The sequence below is a fragment of the Mastigoproctus giganteus genome, chromosome 2 (genome assembly GCF_048544385.1).
Source record: "Mastigoproctus giganteus isolate SK-2022 chromosome 2, ASM4854438v1, whole genome shotgun sequence".
Taxonomy (NCBI): Eukaryota; Metazoa; Arthropoda; class Arachnida; order Uropygi; family Thelyphonidae; genus Mastigoproctus; species Mastigoproctus giganteus.
The window spans coordinates 95395739-95419726 of NC_143576.1; the positions used below are offsets into that span (position 1 = coordinate 95395739).

General features: G+C 35.5%; 1 protein-coding gene across 8 annotated transcripts in view; it reads right to left on the minus strand.

The window, feature by feature from the left end:
* LOC150089437 (uncharacterized) overlaps positions 1 to 23988 on the minus strand; it is a 93936-nt gene that overhangs the window by 29528 nt on the left and 40420 nt on the right. For all 8 annotated transcript variants that reach the window (XM_090368596.1, XM_090368589.1, XM_090368595.1 and 5 more), the window contains 3 exons: positions 16903 to 17008; positions 9807 to 9923; positions 4700 to 5562 (listed from right to left, as the gene is read on the minus strand). In XM_090368596.1, the coding sequence (XP_090224722.1) occupies positions 4700 to 5562; positions 9807 to 9923; positions 16903 to 17008 (1086 nt within the window). The remainder of the gene's footprint in view (positions 1 to 4699; positions 5563 to 9806; positions 9924 to 16902; positions 17009 to 23988) is intronic.

A 23988-nucleotide genomic window follows, 5' to 3' on the forward strand; every position in this document is an offset into this window, starting at 1 on the left:
TGACCCATAATCGCACAAATTTTGATGCACACATGCAAACAAATGGTGGTCCGGTACATGTCTGTCTGGGAAGCATTCTCCATAAATTCGTTGAGTGGCTCGTCAATTGTCCTCTGCTAATCCATACACTAGGTGCATGTCTGCCAGCTCACAGTTCTTATATCGATGCATGCTCTTCGTGCGGCGACTACTGCTTGAATGAGTAAACCAGAAATTCTCCCTCTCACGAACTGATGAACAGCGCCATCTACCGACATACGGTGACGTTTCCGGTTATGGGTTCCTATGCGATTCACATTCCTTTAGATGTTACCTACCTCCCCTAAACATTTGTACGAATATTTTTGAGAGAACTATTGCACAATTACTCCTGTCTTGTTCGCTGTCAACTGCCATAAGTTTGTTACTTATAAGTATTTACTTAGGGCACTTACTTTCCATTGAAAGTGAAACTTTGTATTTAAATACATAACAGGTTCACTAACAAGTCCTGTTTTACGTAGTTAAGATTTTTCACGGCAAGCTGCTTAGAGCAGCAGTTCTTAACTTTTTTCCCATCCTGACAAAAAAACGTTACGAACACAGACTATTCTTATGTGCACAACAAATGACATACTACAATCTTTAAACTTAAAAAAATAAATAAATAAAAGCATTTTTCAGATATTATCAATGAGTTTATTACAAATTTTCAGTGACACAACCATTTGGAACCAGCTTAGAGGATATTAGCTTCAGGCTTACTAATATCATGAACTTGAAAAATAATAGCACTTCATGTACTTCTTTATAGGTAAACTTCTGTTTACTTAATGTACTATGTCTACTGGGAACCAATGGGAAAGAAATAAAACCCATTTACTTCTCTTTTTGCAAAATGCTGATTACTTGATTTCCTCACAGCATGAGAAATAATTTCACACTTGGAAGGAATTTTGCCTTTTCCAGTGTTAAATTTTTTTGCTTAGCTGACATTTCAAAAGATACATCTGATACTAGATTTTTATAGGTCACATCTTCCTTAACATAAGAACCCAAAAAAATACTGATATAAGAGAGCAATTGGCAATACAATATTATCATGTTTACTGAATTATTTATAGTTTACACTGGTCAATATCAATTCCCTCTATGAAATAATTTCAACAGATTCTCAACATATGTTCAAAAACTGATACATATGCTTAAAAATTTCTCATCACCTTCAGTTTTGAAATATCATAGGTTAATAACCGAAAAACAAGGCCTGTAGTTCATTTAATTAGGTTTTCCATCTATTTTATAATTTTTTTTTATTATTATTTTTTTTCTAGAATGTTTATGAGCTTTCTACAACATTCAGGAATGTTCTGGAACATTCTAGAATATTATTATGTGCAGAAGAAAGGTCAGGTTGTATCTGGAAGGTTCTAGAACTATTGACATAGTTCTCCAGAAACACTGTGAACTCTCTCGAGCCTGGAGTCATTCCAGCTCCATGGACGCCAGGCGCAACAAAGTTTCTAAAATAAGAGCTGACCTCACGAACTGTGGCTATCCCACCTATGTCTTAGACAAGTGTGACCTACAAGCCCATGAGCTTGCTGCATGTCTGAGGCCACCCACCCCATAGTGACGAGACAATATCTACCACTTACATCCCATATTACCCAGGTGCTTCAGATCACATTTCTAAAATCTTACGTGGGTACAAGATAAAGTGCCTGCAACTACCTGGTAGAGGATTGCGATCTCTTGTCTCGAGGGTGAAGACAGTCGTCCCCCTCTCTTTTACGCAGTGATGTGATATACTGCATCACATACCATGATTGTGGCAGCTGCTATGTGGGGGAAACTACCAGAAGGCTCCAGGACTGCCTCTCTGAACATGAAAGGGCCTTTCGATTAGCTGACTCTGCAGTTGTAGGGCATTATTTGTCGATGCAACGTGACCTCAATCCCAGACGTGATACTGAGGTGGTTGACCAATCCCGCCACTACTATCAACGACTGTGGCTTGAGTCACTGCACATATCTGGTTGTCATAGCATTTTTAACCACAATAGAGGCGTGCAGCTACACCCAACCATGGAGTCTGTATTGTTACAGCATGACAAATGCTGGCAATCAGCCCATGTACGCAGCCAGCATCCACAACAATCATCTAGTCCTACGCTGTGATGCTTTAGCATTCGCGTATCCTCGTGCATGCTCTCTCTTTTTACTCAACATGACCACGCTCTGCCATTCCATTTGTAATGTTTCATATTTTATATTTATGTGTGTATTCATGTGTCACAAGAAGAGATACTTAAATCTCGAAAGCTCCTGTTAATTACTTATTAAACCCAATTACTGTTCTTCCAGTCGCACTGAATTTCTTTCTCATTGTGAACCTTCTGGAAACTTCTCTACCGGTATGTATGCAAGTGGGTTCCACACCAAGCAAGCATTTTCATATTTCAAAAAGTGTGTGTGTTTCAGAGAGCAAGTGGTGAATAAGTATTGCGTGCATTAGTGCAAATCATGAACTGTATTTAAATTAGAAATAAAAATCTACAATTTAATTGTATTATTACATGTGCATACCTCAACTGTACATGAAATATGTCACATTCTTGCTGAAATAAGCCCGATAGCTTTTGCTACATTTGTGGAGAAGTGGTATTAAAATCGCAGCAGAAGCCACTGTCACAACTTGTGAAAAAAGCCTATGAACTCTATTTTGTATGTAAAGTCAGAGATCAAAATAAAGTATGGGCTCTTAAGATTTCCTATAGCTCGTGTTCAAGGACATTAACAAACTGGTTTAGAGGTAGTCGTAAATCAATACCTTTTGCTGTTCCAGCAAATATGGCGGGAACCTCGAAACCACATAAACTATGTTCACTTTTCCATGACCCATATTTCTGGTTTTTCTGGGAAATCCAAGAATAAAGTAGAGTATTCTCAACATACCTTCTGTTCTAAGGCTGGTTCCTCATGATGATACATTGTCAGTGCCAAATCTACCAGAAACTTATGGACTTGACTATGAGTCTCCAGAAGGGGCAGAACCCAGAACAAGTACAGATCCAGACTTTAACTCTTAATACTGCAAAGGCAGAATTGAACAATTTGGTCAGAGATTTGGACCTCTCCAAAACCAAGGCTCAATTACTAGGATCACGACTTCAGCAGTGGAATCATCTTGAAAAAGATGTCGAGGTGTCTTTTTATAGGAAGGGGCAATCTAACATAACAACCTATTACTCCATGGATGGTGCTTTGGTTTATTGTAACAATGTCCAGGAGTTAGTGAAAGAGCTATATCTGGAGCATGTCCCCGAGCAGTGGAGGCTTTTCATTCATTCATCCAAAGTCAGTTTGAAAGCAGTTTTACTCCATAATGAAAATAAGTATCGATCTAGACCACTGGCCCATGCAGTACACATGAAAGAAATGTACGAGAACCTACAGGTTCTTTTGCAAAAAATATGCTATCCAGAATACAAATGGAATATATATGCCAACCTAAAAGTGGTAGATTTGCTAAATGGGTTGCAAGGTTGACACTAAACACTGCTGCTTTTTATGTGAGTGGACAGCTGAGCAAAAGGTTGCCACTAAAGGGTAAAAAAATGGCCAACCATTCAGAAACTACACCAGGCAAGAAAAATGTAGAGCATCCTCCTTTGGTGGATAAGTCAAAAATCTATTTACCTTCATTGCACATCAAGCCTGGTTTGATAAAAATATTTGTGAAAGCAATGGGCAAAAAAAAGGAGAAGGATTTTTCTGTTTGAGGCAAAAGTTTCCTCAAATAGGTGAGGCCAAGATAAAAGGGGGAATTTTTGTGGGTCCTCAAATCAAACTGCTATTTCAAGATAAGGAATTCACTAAAAAATTAAATGTTATAGAAATAAGAGTCTGGAAGGTATTTGAAAACATCTACTGGAACTTTTTAGGAAATGAGAAATCACAAAATTATAGTGAAAAATGTGGATGAGTTAATTTTAGCATACAGAGAGTACGGACGCGACATGTCATTAAAGCTTCATTTCCTAAATTCCCATTTAGACTTTTTTCCTGAAAACTTGGTAAGTGGTTTCCAATGAACATGATGAAAGGTTTCGCCAAGATATTTCTAAAATGGAAAAAAGATAGGGAAAATGGAGTCCAAATATGTTGACAGACATATTTGGACTCCATTTTCGAGTGTCAAATCTCAAACGGGAGACACCAATGGATGTTTATAAAAGGTAAAAAAAATGACAGATAAACAGATTAAGGTTAACAGACCCACTGTTTAATATTTAGTACCATACGCAACATTTTCTTAAGATATATGAAATCTTTTTTACTAGAAACTTAATTTTTGACTTTAATTCCTTCTTCCTTAAAATTGGTGGGTGTTACAGCAATATGACTGCCATATTTGAATTCAGTAACATCAAATCTACAAGAATTATCGAATGAAACGTTTTTTTTTGACCAGTGTTATACTAAAGCATTTTACTAAAATGCTTGTTTTTTTCATAAGATATTTGCAAAATTCTAATTGTTTCAACTTTCACATAATAACAACTATCTACAAACCCGGATTATTTGTCTTTTTGAAGATGGTTCTTATTAAGTGAAATTTTAATATGTTAATGATTTATTTAGTAATAGCCAAATGTTATTAACTATTAAAAACAATGTGATAAAAGATAAGATAAAGAGGAATTAATTCACTTACTAGAAATGCAGTTTTCCTGATAAAGGCAGTCATCCAAAGATTCATAAAGTTGCAAAGAAGGTTGGCCTGAATTCTGACCTGACTCTTTTGAATCTGCTCCATTAATGTCTGTTCTACAAAAGTGATGTGAGAGTGAAAATGTAGGCTGCATCACGTGTTCTGTATTGGCTTGATCATATTTGGTTTGATCTTCAACACATGCACCAGACCAAGTATTCTGTGAATAATTTTTAGTATCAGAGGCTTCCCTAACTATTTCGTTTCCCTCAGTCAGAAATGATTCCGAGTCAGAGGTCCTATTGTCTTCTGAACACAAATGAGTAACTTCAAGTTGATATGAACTCTGTATATTTTGATTTCCAAACAGTGATCTTTCTCTTATGACTGGTTGTATTTTGGAACTATTCACAGGATGCTCAGAACACAGAGGATGATCACGAATAGAAGAAAGATGTGTCATACTTGAGCTTCCTTTCTCTACATCATCTCCAATCATCTGGAGATTCCTCTCTGAATAACTCTTGTTTGATTCTGTTTCCTGATCCTTACCTACTGCTCCTTCCTTAATTGTAGTCATACTGGATGCATTTGTTTGTATTCGATATCCCAAACGTATTGCTTTAGATGGTGAAGGAAGAGAAGAAATATTGTAACTAACCCCTGGATTGCAGCTTTGATAATGAACAGAATTACTATTTTGCTGCTGATGCAATTTTGAAACTGAATTACACTTTTGTGAATAAAGAGCAGCATATAGTTCTCTACAAGAACGGCGGAGACCTTGCTCAGACAGGGGCAATTGATCATCAAATCGAACCCTCTGGAGAGAAGAGAACTGACTATGTGGAAGACAAACTGGTTTCCTGGAAAGAGAATAAACTGACACTAAAAAAAAAATTTTATATAAACTTTAATGTTAAGAAAATTTCCATTAATTGCACAAGTACAATTCAAAAAATTGCATAAGTACAGTTCAAAAATGATTAAAAATGTGCTTTAGACCTCTTTATATTAAAATTATTATTATGTTTATCAACAAATGACAAAATCAAATGTAGTTGTGAAAACATAACATGAAGTGAAAATAATGTTTTGTAAAATGTACAGTTAATTTACTATATGTAGTTTAATCTGCAGAAATATTGCACTTTTACATATTTCAGCTTTATATAGACCCATTCTAGTGGGAAAATAGATGTACTGTATTCCATATGATCACTGGCTAATGAATTGCCAATTCCAATGTAATTTTTGTTTAATGCTCACCTTATTTAAATTAACAGGGTTATGTTTAAAGACTAAAATTACTGGTTTGTTTGTTTGTTTGGTATTTGGTTTTTAGGAGCATTAGCAACTAAGGCCATATTGCTCCGGGGATATGCGGTGGTTATTCCCTGACCTTTCCACATCCTCCGTATTTGGTGGGCACGGGCTCGAACCCCAGTCTAATCAAGAAGCATGTGCTACGCACTGCTGTGAAATTACTGGATGCAATTTTTTTTTTAATCATTCTTTGGATTTCAAGGACTTTCAACTTAACTATGATCTGCTGAAATCAAAAGGATATTGGAAACATTCATTGAAAAGCAAGACACAGAAAGAGGGATTGCAAAGGATTAATAGTACAGCAATACCTCGCACAGTGTGGCTTCAATCAGTACGGGATTCACTATAGTGTGGTTTATAATCTGTGACTGTGATTGATTATCAATTAATTTCTTTCTTGGTCTACCTCATTACTATTTGTATTTATTATTTTTCAAACTAATCATGCATAATTATTTCTAATATAAAAAAAATCCTTATGATACCCACGTATCATTATTTTTCCCACTGAAACTATTCCCTGTTTAATGCTGATTCAGTCAGTGCGGTAGTTTTTTTCCAATGCATTAGCTGACTGTGCAAGGTATTCCTGTATAATAAATCATACAATGAAAATAATATACAGAAGGATGAAAAACAAGGTCTGATGTAGAAAATATACAGATTGGGCAGATATTACAGACTTTTATCTAGAGAGAATCCTGACATGGACACTCACCAGATAAAAAAACATTTGATAAAATCTCCTAATTATATTACGTAAGAGGTCTACCAATGGTTGGTTGGATTTTGATTTTATTGGTGCAAAAGCAACTAAGGCTATAATGCGCCACGACCAAGCCTACCAATAACAATATTATATATCAATCCTGAACAAAGAGTCAATTAAAACTGCTTTGCCAGCAACACTGATGAAATGACAAGATAAAGGGCCAACAATAAAAATAGGATAAAGTTTATGACAAGAGCTTTATATAAAAAATATATATATTCATAATATGCAGCATACAGTGTATGCTGCTTATTATGATCATAGATAATGTTATAATTTGTATAATGGGGTCAGTTTTATGAAGTCCCAAAAATATATATATGTATGCATACACAGAAAAAGCAACGTTTATTGTAATCAGCAGTTTGATTTATGTTATCACTTTTTTGTCCTATCATGGTTCTTCCTTAACTCTAACATTGTGCAGTTGGTAGTTGGTGTTGTTACTCTCTGAAAAAAAAAACTGTTTATCTATACTCCTACCAACCTGACTATTTTACATAAGAGAATTAACCATTTCTATTATCTTTGTTTTTAATAGTTTATATAGATTTCCAGAAACATTATAACAATTTCATTTTTATGGATGACCTTCTCAAAGAAATATTGGACAGTCAAATTAAGTATTTTATATTGTTTGGTGTTGGTTTGTTTTCTTTCTGTCCAATCCCATGTTTTTTTATGTACATATTTCTGCCTAGCATCAATAAACACTCTGATCAGTTGCATTCTTGTTTCATCGGTTATTGTTATCAATTAATCTGTGTCCAAGAGTGATCACAATAAGCGGCATCCACTGTATGTATAAAATACGTCATTTAATAAACTAAACTAGTAAAAAAATATTAATTTTTGATTTTTATTAAATGATTTATTAATAGTGGCGCCTCCGTAGCCAGGTGGGCAGGAGCAGTAGTGCATAGCACACGCTTCTTGATTAAACCGGGGTTCGAGCCCGTGACCACCAAATACAGAGGATGCGGAAGGTCAGGGAATGACCACCGCATATCCCCAGCCCGAATAAAGGGTGAGGGTTGGCGTCAGGAAGGGCATCTGGCCATAAAAATTGCATACCAAAACAATAAAAATGCTGACCCCAAATAATAATGGGAAAAGGCGAGGAGAAAAAAAAAAAAATAATAAATAAAAATAAATGATTTATTAATTACTCAATTTTAAACTAGTAAAAGAAACTGCATATATATATAATTTTTTATTTATTTATTTTTTTCTTCCTTTCTATGAAACCTTAAATTATGTATCAGCATCCTGACAATACTTTATGTTGTGGATGGCATGAAGTCTTGTTGGGATTTGAATGCATTTAAAGTAAAACATACTGCAATAATATAGGGTGTGGATAATGACACTGAAAAACAGTGCATATAAAAAGGCAATTCATCAGAATGGCACATTTCTTGGTTACACAGTCCAACTGTGATAGTAATAATATTCGCAAGGAAACCACAGGCTTTTGCTGCAAAAAAAACTGGCAAAAAAAAAAAAAAAAAAAAAAGTAGATAAGAAAATATAAATGATGTGCTTCCCTCCACACACACATAACAATTCAGTTGACCTCTGAATTTATTCAAACTGTCAGCCTCAACTACCTACAAAGGAAACTTGTTCAAGCAATCAACAGTTTGCTAGTGACTGTAATTGATTATCAAATTATAAAAGAAAACTTCCTACAATCTAACCTAAACCTCAAGCCCTGTAGTCTGAATTATTGACCCATAATTCTGGAATTCTTTATATCAGTGAAAATTCCACCTTCATTCATTTTATTAATCCCTCTCAGAGCCTTGTAAACCTCAATCAGGTCACCTCTGAGGTGCCTGGTTGCCAAGCTCTGTAGCCCACATAATTGGAATCTTTCCTCATACAGTCGTCCTCCCTAATAAAAAATCTCACTATTCGAGTTGCTCATCTTTGAATCCTTTCAACAAACTCAATGTCTTTTTTCAGATGAGGTCTCCATACTTGAGCACAGTATTCCAAATGTGGTCTTACAATTGCCTTATACAGTGGGATTATGACCTCCCTATCTCTACAGGATAGTGTTCAATAAATAATTGAAAGGACATGGGCTTTCCTGGCTGCCTGTTTACACTATTCAGAAAACTTCATATCTGCCTGTATTGTAACTTCAAGATCCCTTTACTCTGCCACTGTTTTTTAATTCAACCGCACCAAGTGTATAATTTATTTGTGGGTTGTTATTCCCCAAGTATAAGACCTTGCATTTAGCATAAAAACATAGCTGCCACTTCTCTGACCGGCTAAGGTAAAGAAAGCCAACACAAGAACCACAGAAAACTACAGAAACTTACTGGACAAATTGGTTTGCAGCTACTGCAGTTTCTCCCTACACTCTCAGTAAACAGACGGTGCATGTTATCAGTAGAATGTACTGATTGACACGTAGGTGTGACAGACGATGCAATGGCTGCTTACTTGATCAATTTACCAATCCATGGATATGTTCACAAGGAGAGGTCTGGACCAGTTCATTCACTAGACATTCTATTTTGTACAAAAAGAGAGAGGAATACACCCACTTAGTACCAACAATAATCCTGCTTTCAAACTTCAACAAATCATGGCATTTTTCCAAGGCCTACCACAACGTAACTTGTATGACCTATCAAATGTCATACAAGTTAATAGGTAATGAATACTACTAACAGGGTGGGGGATGGTAAAGCTTATCCTTTATTACACTAAGCTATTTTAATTACATTAAGCAATTTTAATGGCTAAAGCCTACATTGTTATATGAATGATATAAACTTTTGTATTTATTTTTTTCCTAATAAAATAGCAATCTACTGAAAAAAATTTGCAAAAGCCAAAAATTTAGCTCTAAAAGACATTTAACTCCATAATTGTACCTTATGATTAGTTTTCTTTTCTGTTCTAAGTAGATCCCTAAGAACTCAAAGAACTTCATACATTGACCACACTACATTCTGCTTTGTTACAATGATAATGCTAATTGGTACTTACCTTGGAACAATTCCAGCAGCAGCACTAGCAAGATTATTGAGAGAGGCAGACTGATAGACAGCAGGTGGTTTTAAGGTAGGCTTTAGCATTTTGTCACTGGTTTCTCTAAAATCTAGACTAAGGAGAAAAGAAAAGAGCAGCTACAAACATTAATAGCTAGAAAATTTAATAGAATAATACACAGTAATCCTTAAAACAAAGTAATCAAAACTAAAGCATTTCAATCTGAAACCTTAACACAGAATGATTCAAAAGTAGCTTTGCACCTATAACTGTGTATTTTGAATTTAGTAAAACATAACAAACACTAAATGAAAGATGTAGTCTTCATGTTTTTATTGTTCAATGAGTTTTATTGGTAGTTGGCATGCATATAAAAACAAAATAGTTACTTTCAGTGGCACAGAACAGAGAAAATTCTCAAGGCAAGTTTAACATAAAATTTTTATATGATATGGAAAGCAGCTTCCCAGCAGACATTCCAGTATCAGAGGCATTGGAATTTTGTTCATACATTTTTTTTTGTTATATGCCATAAAGACTGAAGACTGTTCGAGTGATGAATTATGGAAAATGCAAAGGTAGCTTTTCCATAGTCAGAAAATTGACAAACAAGCTAGCTGCCAACTCTAAGTACTTTAGCCTACTGTACTCGAGAAAATGGCTCGGCCTAAAACCATACGAACTGCAAATTCTACAGGCCATTACTGATGATAACATAATGAAATGTCACGGTTTCTACTTCAATATTTTGGCTATTAAGATGAACAATGAGAAAGGTTTCATCAACTATTTCATCTTCAGCACTGAGTGCACTTTCCACCCAAATGGACTAATAAATAAATGACAGAATATGGGTAAGTGAGAAACCATGCAATAATGTGGAGCATAAGCCATACCAACAAAAAAAAAAAAAAAAAAAGGGAAAAAAAAAAGTTCTGTTTATACTGTGGCACAATCACATAAATCAGGCCAGATGCTATACCACCACATCATTTCTCTCATAATTTATAAATTGCTGGACACAACCTTCTAAATCACTGGATGGAACAAAGTGGCCCGACTCCACAGCCAGTGTAACCTTCATCACTCACAGTGTTGGATATTTATCTCGGGCTTTATTAAAAATTAGATTTATCAGACATTTTAATTAACCAAATCACAATTCCTACTGATTGTGTAACACCTGTTAGAACAAGTGTGATAGGACACAGACTTTCACTGAGCCAGCCATATGCCACATAACTAGAGGCAGTCACATTGAAATATTATAGTTCCAATTAAAAACTTCAAAACCACTGCCTTCATTCAGTGTTTGGTAATATCAATATAAAAAAGGAAGGAAGACAGACTTATCCTCCATAGGCCTTAAAAAAAAAAAAAAAAATTCAATCCAGTAACTAGCCAAAACTGTTCCGCAGCTTTTTTTTTTTTTTTTTGAGTATATATGTATGTATGCATGCACATATACTTTTTTGTGGTGGACTCACTAAAACATGTCTTCGTATGTATGGTTTTCTACTTTGCTTCGATAGAGTATTTCCACACAGAGGGTGTCCTGCAAATTTATGTCATAACTTCAGAAGGCGATCTCTGAATTCATTCCAAGCAGAAAAACAATATATCAACATGAGTCCAGTTCACAACAGTTAGAGGGCTATTAGTATTTGAAATATGGCATGTATGCAAATATGTGTTCACTTCAGCTACTTCTTGTCAAACCCCTTAGATTACCACAAATGGAGTCACATGAAATACATGGTGTTTGGTACACAAGACTGGCACTGTTGTACAAAATGGCTACTTTTTCAACAAATTTTTAATGCTACAAGCCATTCTAATAACACTTAAGTTCTTATAAGGTTTCACATTTGATAGTCATATATGAGCCAGGCTATTCATATAAGCTGACAATGTATATTTTGAATAATTACTGTAAAGTTGTATGTTTACAAAACTGTAAATATACAGTCTAATCATTTTTCAATATGTTCAGTATAATGTACAATGTAATGTAACTTTTTTTCCCTAATAAAAATATTTTTTCCAATACCAAATTTCCTCATATCAAGCTATGTTTATAATACCTTTTATAATATCATTTTACCATAACACTATTTATAATACCTTTTTAAATGAGATGTATAATGCTCTGAGAGAAGAAAGTAAAATGAATGAGGGTGAAATTTCCACTTTTATGAATGATACCAGAACCAGGCACTATAAATTCAAATCACATGGGAAGGTTTAGGACTGGATTGAAAGAAGTTTTCTTTTAGCCAGTGAGCTGTTAATTACTGGAAAAATTTGCCTCCTTAAAAGTTCAGGAAGACAGTGTGGGAAAATTCAAAATGTCAGCTGGATAAGTACCTACATGAGATGGAAGTCAAAAAGGTAGTTTATTTTATTATTTTTTTAAATTAATTAATTATTTTTTTACTCAGAACCTTGAGAATCACCTTCTGAAGTTATAACCAAGTTAAGGGTCATCCTATACACAAAGATTGCCATGAAACTGAAGTACACGTCACCTGTTTACTGATTTTACAAGTTAAAGGAGCCAGTATTGTTTAGATATTATGAGAATCTTTAAAACTGGATTATAAGTGGTTACCAGTTGGCCACATTTCATAGAAGGTAATTTTAAAACAATATAGACTTATATAAGCCAAAATTGGAGAAATTCTGAAATTCTTATCAAAAATTTTAGTAGATGAAACTGAATCAAATGATATAGGAATGTATGTAGAGGAAGTACATCATAAAAAGTTATGAAAAGTAGGATGACAGTACACAGCTGACCAAAAGATAGAAACTTCAAACAAGAACACTACACTAAACTCTGATTTTTAAACAGAAAGCAGTTTGTTTAAATTTTTAAGAAATGTTGGACTATCAAGCCAATACACATAGACTGAAATTTTGTGAAGCATATTCAATGAAGAAATTGTCACTTTTATAGTTATAGAAACCAATCAGTACAAATTTAGCATTACTCAAGTGGGGGGGATAATGTTCATTGAGAAATTGAATAGATGCAAATGATATGACAATACAGTTGGAGAACTTTTTTTGTGGATAATAATAATGTGAGTGGAGAATGTTGTGAAAAACAGAATGAAGGATTAATGGTCAATGGATCCAGTGATCAGTTTTTTAAATATATCTTTACTTGATTATTACTAAAAAAATATGTACACATTTTTTTTCCCACAGTGTATGTAAGCAACAGTAAAATATTCTAATATATTGAGTAAAGGACAATATATGGAAATACAAACATAAATATAAAATGAAGGGAAGATGCTATTTCCACATAAAAAAAAAAAGTTTATTTTATTTTTGTACAGTTATCAAACATACATTATTCCATATTAGTACAATAACTTGCTTAACTAATCATTATAGGCTACATTTCTTGTCAACTGAATCACATCATTGGGGTAAAAACGGGATTTAATTCTTTAAAGTGCAATGTACACGCTCAAGATGCAGAGAAAAGCAGCGAAGACCTCTTTACTTATGTAAATAGTATAAGGAAGGATATGAATCTTGTTGGTCCACTAGATGTTTTTGTTATTTGGTTTTTAGGAGCATTAGCAACTAAGGCCATATTGCTCCGGGGATATGTGGTGGTCATTCCCTAACCTTTCTGCATCCTCCGTATTTGGTGGTCATGGGCTCGAACCCCGGTCTAATCAAGAAGCGTGTGCTATGCACTGCTGCTCCTGCCCACCTGGCTACGGAGGCACCTCCACTAGATGTGAATGGATTAATTGTTGATGATCCTGCTCAGGTTGCTGACAAACTGAATGGGTATTCATGCATGAGGAATTTTTTAGGAATGGAGATGACATGAGTGAGTCAAATTCTGAAAGCAGATGAACCATTTTGTGATAACTGAGAGAAAAGTGGCGGAGAAATAGTTGAAATTAAACATAAAAAAAGGAACCAGGGTGGCTGGGATCTATCCAGTTATATTAAAGGAGGCAGCAAAAGAGGTAAGCAAACCTTTAGCCATAATTGTGAGAGCAACCCTGAATTTAGGGAAATGTTTGAGATATTTGCACATCTGATACTGTATAAGCTTGTTTTCTTGCATCATTTACAACTACTACTAATAATAATAAGCTCATTTCAATGGAGAATATTGCCATTTGTTTAAAAATGAAGTTCTTGGAAAGTTTAATTTTACACAGGGCACTAGTGCCTTCAATCAATCAATATAACTACTCGAAGTACATATTCAGAACTCTGTCAACCTCCCACCCAGAGCCATCAACAGAAGTCTCAACCTTCCAATCGTGTCAGTTCCTGAAATAGGCCATAGCAGTGTCCTAGGAACTGAATCAAGAACACCTAATATACAGTTTCAGCTAACTAACTCAAATTATTGTCCTCTTTATCCTGAACCACTTGATAATATGCACAAGTATAAGAAAGCCCCACAATTTCTGAGAAGTTCCAGCATCTCTAAAACTTAAAGAGCACAAGTTATAGCCAATAATTATGAGATTAGCTTCCCGGGTTAGGTAGTTGTTGTTATTTGGTTTTTTTAAGGAGCATTAGCAACTAAGGCCATATTGCTCCGAGGATATGCAGTGGTCATTCCCTGACCTTTCCGCATCCTCCGTATTTGGTGGTCACGGGCTCGAACCCCGGTCTAATCAAGAAGCATGCGCTACGCACTGCTGCTCCTGTCCACCTGGCTACGGAGGTGCCTAGCTATGTAATAGAAACTGTTGTGGATAGTGTGCTGTGAATGGCCCCTCTGTTCTTTCCTTTGGCCTAATTCTTGGTCTATTTTATCATTAACTTTTATGCATATTCTGTTTGCTTTATTTACAGATATGGCTATACATAAAATGATGCTATTCAAAATTAATTTTGAATTACATAATTGTAAATCAGTTTATTGTAAATTGAATTACTACTTCTACAAACTCAAGCATAATTCTGTATACCTTTTGAAGATATGCTTTCAGCTGACTCATTAAACTATGCAGTTTAATGGTACAATGATATTCACATATTGAATCATCCTATATTTTTTTCTTTTTGCAGAGCGATGCTTTTTTCTGTAACTTTTAGGTCAGCCATATCTGAGAAGATTGTTAGCATGCCCAGAGGTTGAACTGTAAAACAATATTATGCATAACTATGCAGGCAACATCTAATGTTGTGGATATCTTTGTTCTAGATCTCCACTTTATAACAAGCAATGATCTGTTCATTTTTAGAGTATGCTATTGGTCTAACAGACCATAATAATGAAATTATAATCTATTTTAATAAAATTTTGATGCCAGTGACGCAAGGCCACATGATACAAGAGAATATTAAATACATTTGTAAGTAAACACAATGTTAGTAACTAACACTGTTTTTAATAAAACTATTAATAGCACAATGGAGGAACCGCAAAAATATTTTTTTATTTAAATATCAATCACTTTCACAATGCATTATGAAAATCAAAAAATTGCTGTACAGGCAACCCCTGTATAACACGGTACTTTTACAGGACGGTTTCGCTCTAACATGGTTTGACAATTGCAGCAATCCTTGCACAACACAGTACTTATATAACATGGTTTCACTCTAACACGGGAGAAATGCAGGAAATCTCACAAAAAAAGGTATTTTTGAGCTTTTGTGCTGAGAAAACCCTGCTATTATGTTAGATGTAATTTTCAACATTTCCATTCCTTTTTGAGAATCCCCGCTGTTGACTTGCTAGTCGTTATCACCTTCTTGATATTTTTCAAAAGCACATTTCTGGAGGTCACTACCATAAAACAATAAAAACAATTTGCAGTTTCCAGTTTATTGGTCTTTTCTGTTAGTGTAATCAATTATAAATGGGTAGTAAACTCTATCTTCTTGCATTTTCTATAGTACTGATAGCTGGAATTCTATGGGTTTTTACATTATTATGGTGAAATGTGTTTCCCCTTCCATGAAATATTCAATCATATAAAAAACATAAACAAATTTTCAGAAACTCATTACTCCGTATCTCACTTGTGCATATTGTGTTTGTTGCAACTTGTACACACCGTGTTCTTTGTTATTAATTGCTTATCCACTTTTACTGTCTTAAATTTTACAACCAAAAAAAAAAAAAAAAAGTCAGTGAACAGAAATATCAATTAGTTAGTATGTACATATTAGAGTGCATATTAATTAAGTAAGGAATGTAAGCATAAATTTATTTTTATTTTGCTAACTGGAATATATTCTTCCAATTTTCACGTATCACTTAACTTTGTTAATTGGTAAGATAATAAAGTTAAATTTGTGCTTTAGATCTAAGCGGGGGTTCACTACATTTTGTTCGGAGATGAGACCATAAAAAATTGAATTCGAAGCGTGCAGATTGTGACTTTTAAAGAGAACAGAAGGTCCATGAAATCTAGATGATGCAGAAGAGATTGTGCTTAGCAGCGATGAAGAGGAAGAAAATTAAATGAACATTCATTATCACAGTTTGTAAGGTAAGACATTTGTTCAGTTATTACTATTTAAATTATTACTACTATAAAAATTAAGTTTCTGATAATTATTAAAAAAAAAAAAATGGTGTATTTTTGTTAACTTTTGGAACATAATCCCCCTTTTTGTACTGGTTCTTAGTCCCGTATAACACAGTTTCACATTACACGACATTTTGTAGGAACCAAACTACCATGTTATATGAAGTTACCTGTATATCTACTGATAAACAATAATTATTTTAATAAAATAAAATTTTTATTTAGGCATTCTTTAAAAATTAAACATTTTGCATTATGATTAAATTATTATGTGGTTCAGCACAATTTTCATTATGAATCTAGACAGAATCTTATTAAAAAACAAGAACCAGAAATTTTTTTTTCAAGTTAAAAGCAAATAATTAAAACCCAATGAAATTTAACAGTACTAAAATGAAATTAAAACATTGGATATGGAAGGCTCTTATTTTTAGGTGCAAAATCAAGTTATGCTTTATTTCTCATTCTTTCAAATTACCTTTTAGTAATTATAACTAATTAGTAACAGATTCTATTTTATTACTGATTATCTAAATTTGTCCATATTTAATTTTACTTACTGTACATCCAATTTCTGATTATTTTCACTCTGTACACTGGATTTTTCACTGTTTTCTGAATTCACCCCTATTCCAGAATCCTCATCACTGTCTTGTCGACTTCGTCCTGAAAAAGCAAAAGGATAAAACCCTACCTACTTACATTTCAAAAGCATGAAATATAATGAGCAACAGTCATTGTCATCTCAGTTATTTTACATTACAACACAGAGAATCTTCAATGTATATGATGCTGGTTATTTTCTCAGAAAAATTTTCTAAGAAAATCAATCACGAGTAATAAAGTACAATAATTCTTCCAAAAAACTACCATAATTTAAAAAAAAAAAAAAAAAAAAGGTTGCATGTCACCTTCAACTTTAACATTAAACTCGTTTGTCGTAGCATATTTTATTTTTGTTGAATGAATGTACTGTCATGTGTTGAAGCCTGTAAAATACCAATGTAGGTGCAATCAAATTTTCAAATGGTACTTATAACAAGCAATACCCCAAGTTTTCGCAATGCCATTTATCATGGTATTGCGAATGACATGTTTTGGTTCATACAGTCCAAAAAAAAAAGTACATATACAGTAGTTATATGTACTTTATAACGAAATCGGTCATTCCCTTGAAAAAATTCGTTATACAGAAATTTTGTTATAAAGAAATATGACCTTTTCAACAATGAAAAATACTGTAAATTCAGAAATATAGTAAAAGATGGGAAATAAATCAGAAATAAGTGGGAATGAATAAATTTTCTAACGTTTTAAAACAATTTATTATAAATACATATTAAGAAATGACTACTTCCATGATGCGCAAAATATATTAGTACACTTTTAAGAATTATGTCATAAAATATTTGGTTATTTTTTGTTGTACACTGGATTCTACTGTACACCATTCATAAAAATGTTCAAATTTGTTTAAACTTTAACCACTCAGATATATCTTCTGTTACATTTTCTTCCCACTGAAGGCCTCGATGCAAAGTTTCAAATGCTGCCAATGTTTCTTGTTTGTAATGTTAATATTGTTAATATTGCTAATTCTTGTTAATATTGCCCTCATTTTCATCCAACTCATTGTTGATATTGTCATTAGTTCTTTAAATACAATCCAAAATGTTGGAGTCACTCGGATATTCAGCTACTATGACATCATTATTAACCCCTAAAAATTCGTCAAGAACGATTTCTCCACTGATTAAACTTTGTTTGGAACTCTTACCAAGATTGCTCAATGTCTAAAAATATATATAAATTCATACACCGACCATTGAATACGATCCAAAATAATAGCGTCCTCCGGGGACGCTATTATTTTGGATCGTGCTCAATGTCTTCTAGTAGTTCATCCCTCTCATCTCTGTTAATTAGCATTTTAGAAAAACCTGCTTTTGACCGAAACAATTCTTAATTGTTGTTTCAGTGGCATCTTGACTCCTCACTTTTGTCAACTCTAATATGCACATCCACAAATCTATAACAGAATCTATAGGTTGGTTGGTTGGTTTTTTTTATTTTTTTTTTTTTTTTTTTTTAGGAGCATTAGCAACTAAGGCCATATTGCTCCGGGGATATGCGGTGGTCATTCCCTGACCTTTCCGCATCCTCCGTATTCAGTGGTCACGGGCTCGATAGGTTGGTTGGTTTCTATTCTCAGTATATTTTTTTCAGTATGATCCTTCAGTAGCGCATTTTCAAATTCTTGATAATGCTTTGGTCCATTGGCTGCAGTCGTGGCCGGATTTAAACTTGTTGTGGCCCTAAGCTATAACATGTATGAGGCCCTTCTCCCTTACTGTTCACCTGTGACAATATTAAAAAAGGATTTTTTAAGATGGAGGGATGCCCTTGGAATGTGAGGCCTTAAGCTGTACCTTGTTTAGCTTATATGTAAATCCGACACTGGCTGCAGTTAAGACGAATTATTCAGAAGGAAGAAAACAAGCTTCACACTTGTAAGTTTCGAAATTACCGAGTGAAGGTGGGTAGGGCAGTTGTCAACAATCAATGCTATTTTTCTGTTTTCTTTCATCATCTTTCTATTGAAATTTAAAATCCACTGCTCAAAAATTTCGCCTGTCAGTCAAGATTTTTTGTTGTAGTTGTAGTCCAGTCTAACAACTTTAATCCTTTGAAACATCGGGGTTGTTTACTTTTGCCTATTACCAAAAGCTTCAGTTTTTCATTACCAGCCATATTTGCAACCAAGAGTATAATTCTCTACTTACTATTTATCCCTTTAAAAGTTGTCCTGTTTGGCAAACAATTAATAAATTGACCTGTTTCACAACGTTGAATGTCTTTAGACCCGTAGTCCCCCATAATTTTTTTTTTCAAACTATTTCTTTCCAATGGGTACAGTCTTCTTCGATTGCAACTCCACTTTCACCAGAAATAACTTTTTCGAGTAAGCCATGATGCTCTTTAAATTTGTGCAGCCAATCAGAACTGGCTTGGAATATTTTGTGCCCCATAAAAGATGCTTACTCCATAGCCTTTTCTTTTATTAATAGCCCTGATATCAGCATGTTTTGTTCTCAAATCAACTTCATCCACTTAAAAACTGCCTCATCTACATCTTCCCAAAGGCATAATTTCCCATGCTTCAGATTGGATCCCATTTCCTCAAACAGTTTGAAAATTTTTCAGAATGGTTAATACACTACTGGCAAGAATACCAAATTTTAAAGCAATTTCTTTTTCTTTCTTTTTTTTAATGCTCCGATCTACACTATTAAGCACTTCGACTTTTTCACACTCCAATCAAGGATTTCCTCTTTGACACTGTAATGTTACTTATACAGCAATTAAAACAAAGCTGAAATTAGTTTTTTTTTTTTTTTTTTTTTTTTTTTATGAGAACCCCAAACACGAGAGGTATTATAACCTATAGTACTTAGTACCATGCTTGGGTTGGAGGTTGAGAAGACGAAAGAAGATATTTGTTGATATTGGACTTGAACTTCTGTAGATTGTAATTTTCAGGAAATACGTATGAAGGAAGGTTGTTCCAGAAAACGGCAGTTGAATGAATAAATGAGGAAGATGAAAAGTTGGTTCTGTGGGTTTGAAGTTGGACAGTAAATGGATGTTGGCTGGTGGCGGCACGTGTTTGGACTGTTTTGAAAGAGAGAGCGGGAATTATAGAAGCCAATTCAGAAGAACAGTGCCTATGGAAGTATCTGTAGAAGAGGCATGCAGCAGAAACAGTGCGTCTATGAGACAGCGAGTGGAGAGACTCTGTTAGAGAAGAATCATTAATTAACCTAACTGCCCTCTTCTGAATGGAATCAAGAAGCCTGAGAGAGGTTTTGGGGGCACCACCCCAGATGTGGGAACAATATTCCATGGCAGGGCGGATTTGCGATTTATACAGAGTGAGCAGCTGTTTGGGAGAAAAGTAACGCCGAGAGTGAAAGAGAAAACCAAGTTTTTTAGATGCAGAGGAAGCAATATTTGTAATGTGCTTGTGCCAAGAGAGATTAGAAGTCAGGGTAATCCCCAAAAGAGATATATCATTTTGCCTAGAAATCGGAGTGTCACTAAAGATAAGCATAGGAGCAGAAGAATCCTTTTTGCGAGATATAAGACAAGATTGAGTTTTAGAAGGGTTGAAATCAACTAAGTTATCTTTGCCCCACTGGAGAATTACCTGAAGATCGGCATTTAAGGAATTGGCAGCAGATTTTCGAGAACTTGAAGCTGATTGAGCTGGACAAGGTTTCTCAAAATGGAAAGTTGAATGCAATGTGCTATCATCGGCAAAACTATGGATAGGATTTCCAGTCAATGGAAGAAGGTCATTGATATACAAGAGGAAAAGAGTGGGGGAAAGAACTGAACCTTGGGGGACACCGGCATTAGTGGAGAAGTTAGAAGACAGAGAGCCATCTACCATCACCCTCAGTGAGCGATCAGAGAGAAAACTGGATAACCAATTACTAAAAACAGTTGGCAAACCATAAGATGGAAGCTTGTTTAGAAGACCTTTATGCCAAACACGATCAAAAGCCTTTGAGATGTCAAGAGCAACTACTTGTGTTTCACCGAACCTTTCCATTGAATTAGTCCATAAATGGGTAACATAAGCCAGAATATCACCAGTGGATCGACACTGACGGAATCCATACTGGCGATCGTTGATCAGACGGAAGGTTTCTAGGTAGTTTAAGAGTTGGCGGTTAATTGATTTCTCCATTACTTTAGAAAGAGTAGAAGTAATTGCAATGGGACGATAATTGGATGGGAGGGATTTGTCACCCTTTTTAGGAACTGGCTGGATATGAGCAAATTTCCAAGCAGAAGGAAAAACACCTTTGGAATAAGAAAGTGAAAAAAGGCGGCAAAGAATAGGAGTAAGTTCAGGAGCACAGGTTTTGAGAACAAGTGGAGAAATACCTCAGGACCTGGAGCTTTCTTAGCATCAAGATTCATCAAAATCCTTCTGATATCCTTTTGATGGAAGACCACAGGAGGCATTGAATGGAGCATGTTAGGAATGGTGGGAGGTGTTTTACCAAGATCATTAATACATGAGCTGGAAGAAAAATGGGATGCTAGCAGTTCAGCTTTATCCTTGGTTGAAGTGACAACAGAACCATCTGGTTTGGACAGAGGTGGGAGCAGAGATGGGCAAAAGTTGCGGCCAATAGCTTTGGCAAGAGACCAGAATGCTCGGCTACCATTGGGGCAAGAAGCAAGTTTTCTACTCTTAGCCTGTTCAAACTCTAGTTTGAACTGATTAATAACTGCTTTACAATTGTTGCGAGCTTTGGTGTAGGCAGAAAATGAAACTGAAGAATTAGAAACAAGCCAATTACGATATGCAACGTTCTTCTCTTGGACAGCCTTAGCACATTTATTGGAAAACCAAGGTTTAGATAAAGGACGAGATTTTAAAGTGGAGTGTGGGATAAAGGATTCCATTCCTGCAAGAATAATTTCAGTGGCACGATCTGAGCAAACGTTGACATCAGAAGTTTTGAAACAGTAATCAGACCAAGGAAAAGAAGAAAAGAAGTCTCGCAGGTCATCCCATTTTGCATTCTTGTAATGCCAAACAATACGAGGTTGGGAATAGCCATGAGATAAAGGTTCCATTGGAGAAGAGGCAATCACCAAGTTGTGATCTGAAGTGCCTAAAGGACCTCTCACTTCAACCTTGTACTTAGAAGGGTTGTTTGTGAGAAAAAGATCAAGCGTGTTGGCTGTATGATTAGGATTGTCCGGTATTCTTGTAGGTAAATGAACAATCTGTGCTAGGTCATTAGTAATTGCAAAAGCCTCAGCATCTCGACCTGCTGGGTTGGTGTGACTAGAAAACGGAAGCCAGCTGGAGTTGTGAAAGTTAAAATCACCAAGGAAAATTACCTCACTGTTAGGAAAGTTGGACTGGAGAAAGTCAAGTTGCAAAGAGAGGAAGTCAAAGAGCTCCAAGTGATTAGTGGAGTTGGGAGAACGATAGAGACAACAGATGAATTTTACACAATGAGGTAGAGAGATTTTAAGCCAGAGAAGATCAAAGAGAGGAGATTCCAAATTGCCAAGTCTCTGACAGGGAATATCAGAACGGACATATGCACAAGTACCACCTTTGAGGCGAAAAGAATCATACAGCAAATAATTTGGACATCTGAGATGAGCAGTAGTTGAATCAACTGATAACTGAGATTCAGTCAGAAAAAGTACATGGGGTTTGGAAGACTGCAAGTGGAAATGGACATCGTTGAGATTAGAATTGAGACCACGTATATTTGTGAAATGAATTAGGAAGTCCTTGGGAGGTTTAGATCTTTTCGCAGATAAGCTTGCTCTATTATTTTGACAATTCATGGTGTATTCAATAGTAAGAAAAAGTGGGTGGGACATGCTGTATGAAGTAATGAAATTTTTGGATATGGCGTACACGTGGTAAGAATATACCCAGATCCTTGACATAACGTGGCCTCGACAATGCTCCCCGCATACACACTACTCGGGCTCCCTCCAGTCACTATCTGGCAGAGTAGAGGTAGCAAGATTATACACTAGCTGATCCGGAAGCTTCCTAGAGAGTTACCAATAGGTTCAGTCCGGTGTACTAACTAGCGGCCGGCCTGCGAACACCGTTTTAGAGCTGTACCCTCGAAATGTGAGGAATATTGGATCTCGCCACGACATTCATCATAGCCTCAAAAATCATCAATCATACTGCATGATGGAAGAGATAGGGAAGGGTTGGCCGGAACTTAGCTCTAGAGACTAAACATGGGTTCCACCACTTCAAGCCTCCAATAAGCAAAGTGGTGGTATTTCACCGGTTGATGAGAGTCATCTACCACCTAGTACTGCCTGGTAACATAGAGGGGCGGCATTCCTCCATGTGGTGTGGGCGCCACACCTCGACCCCTGCTTACGTTGGTTCACACCTGGGTGGTCACCCACCATGTACTTGTGCATGAAGGTTATACCCAGGATTACTAACAGTCCCACCATCGTGAAGGTGCAAGCAGAGGATTTGGCTGTCATAGACCGTCCGGACTTCGCCAAAATTGGGTCAACTTTGACTTGAGTGTCACCCAAATATCAGTTCCATCAGCGTTTTAGACTCCCAGGTAGCAAGAACAGCTTGTCTGGCATATCTGAGAGAATGTCTGTGACAACCTCAAGGACCTCAAGGACCCAAGGTCACTTGTAGTTACATGGTAACTACAAGTGACCACTTGTAGTTACCATGTAAACAGAGACAGCTGAAATTTATTGAAAGTGTGGATGATTCATTTCTTCGAAACAACAGATGAATTTCAGAGATAAAGGAAAATCACTCTCTCCTAATTCTCTAATAGGATGCTTGTAGTGTAAAATAGGTTGACCAGAGCCAATGTCCGCGTCGGGAATATGCCTTAATCTTTGCCAATGGCTGTGGACAGCTGACCAGCAGGACTTCTCGGTATAGTAGTGTGTAAGTTTTATAGGTTTCACTTCTTTTTAGCCATTGCTGACCCACTGCTGGGCAAAGGCCTCTCCCAGAACCTTCCATTTATTTTGTATCCCGCGCCGTGGTTGGCTAGTTTCCTCCTGCAGGGTTTTACAGGCACCATTAAACTGTAAAA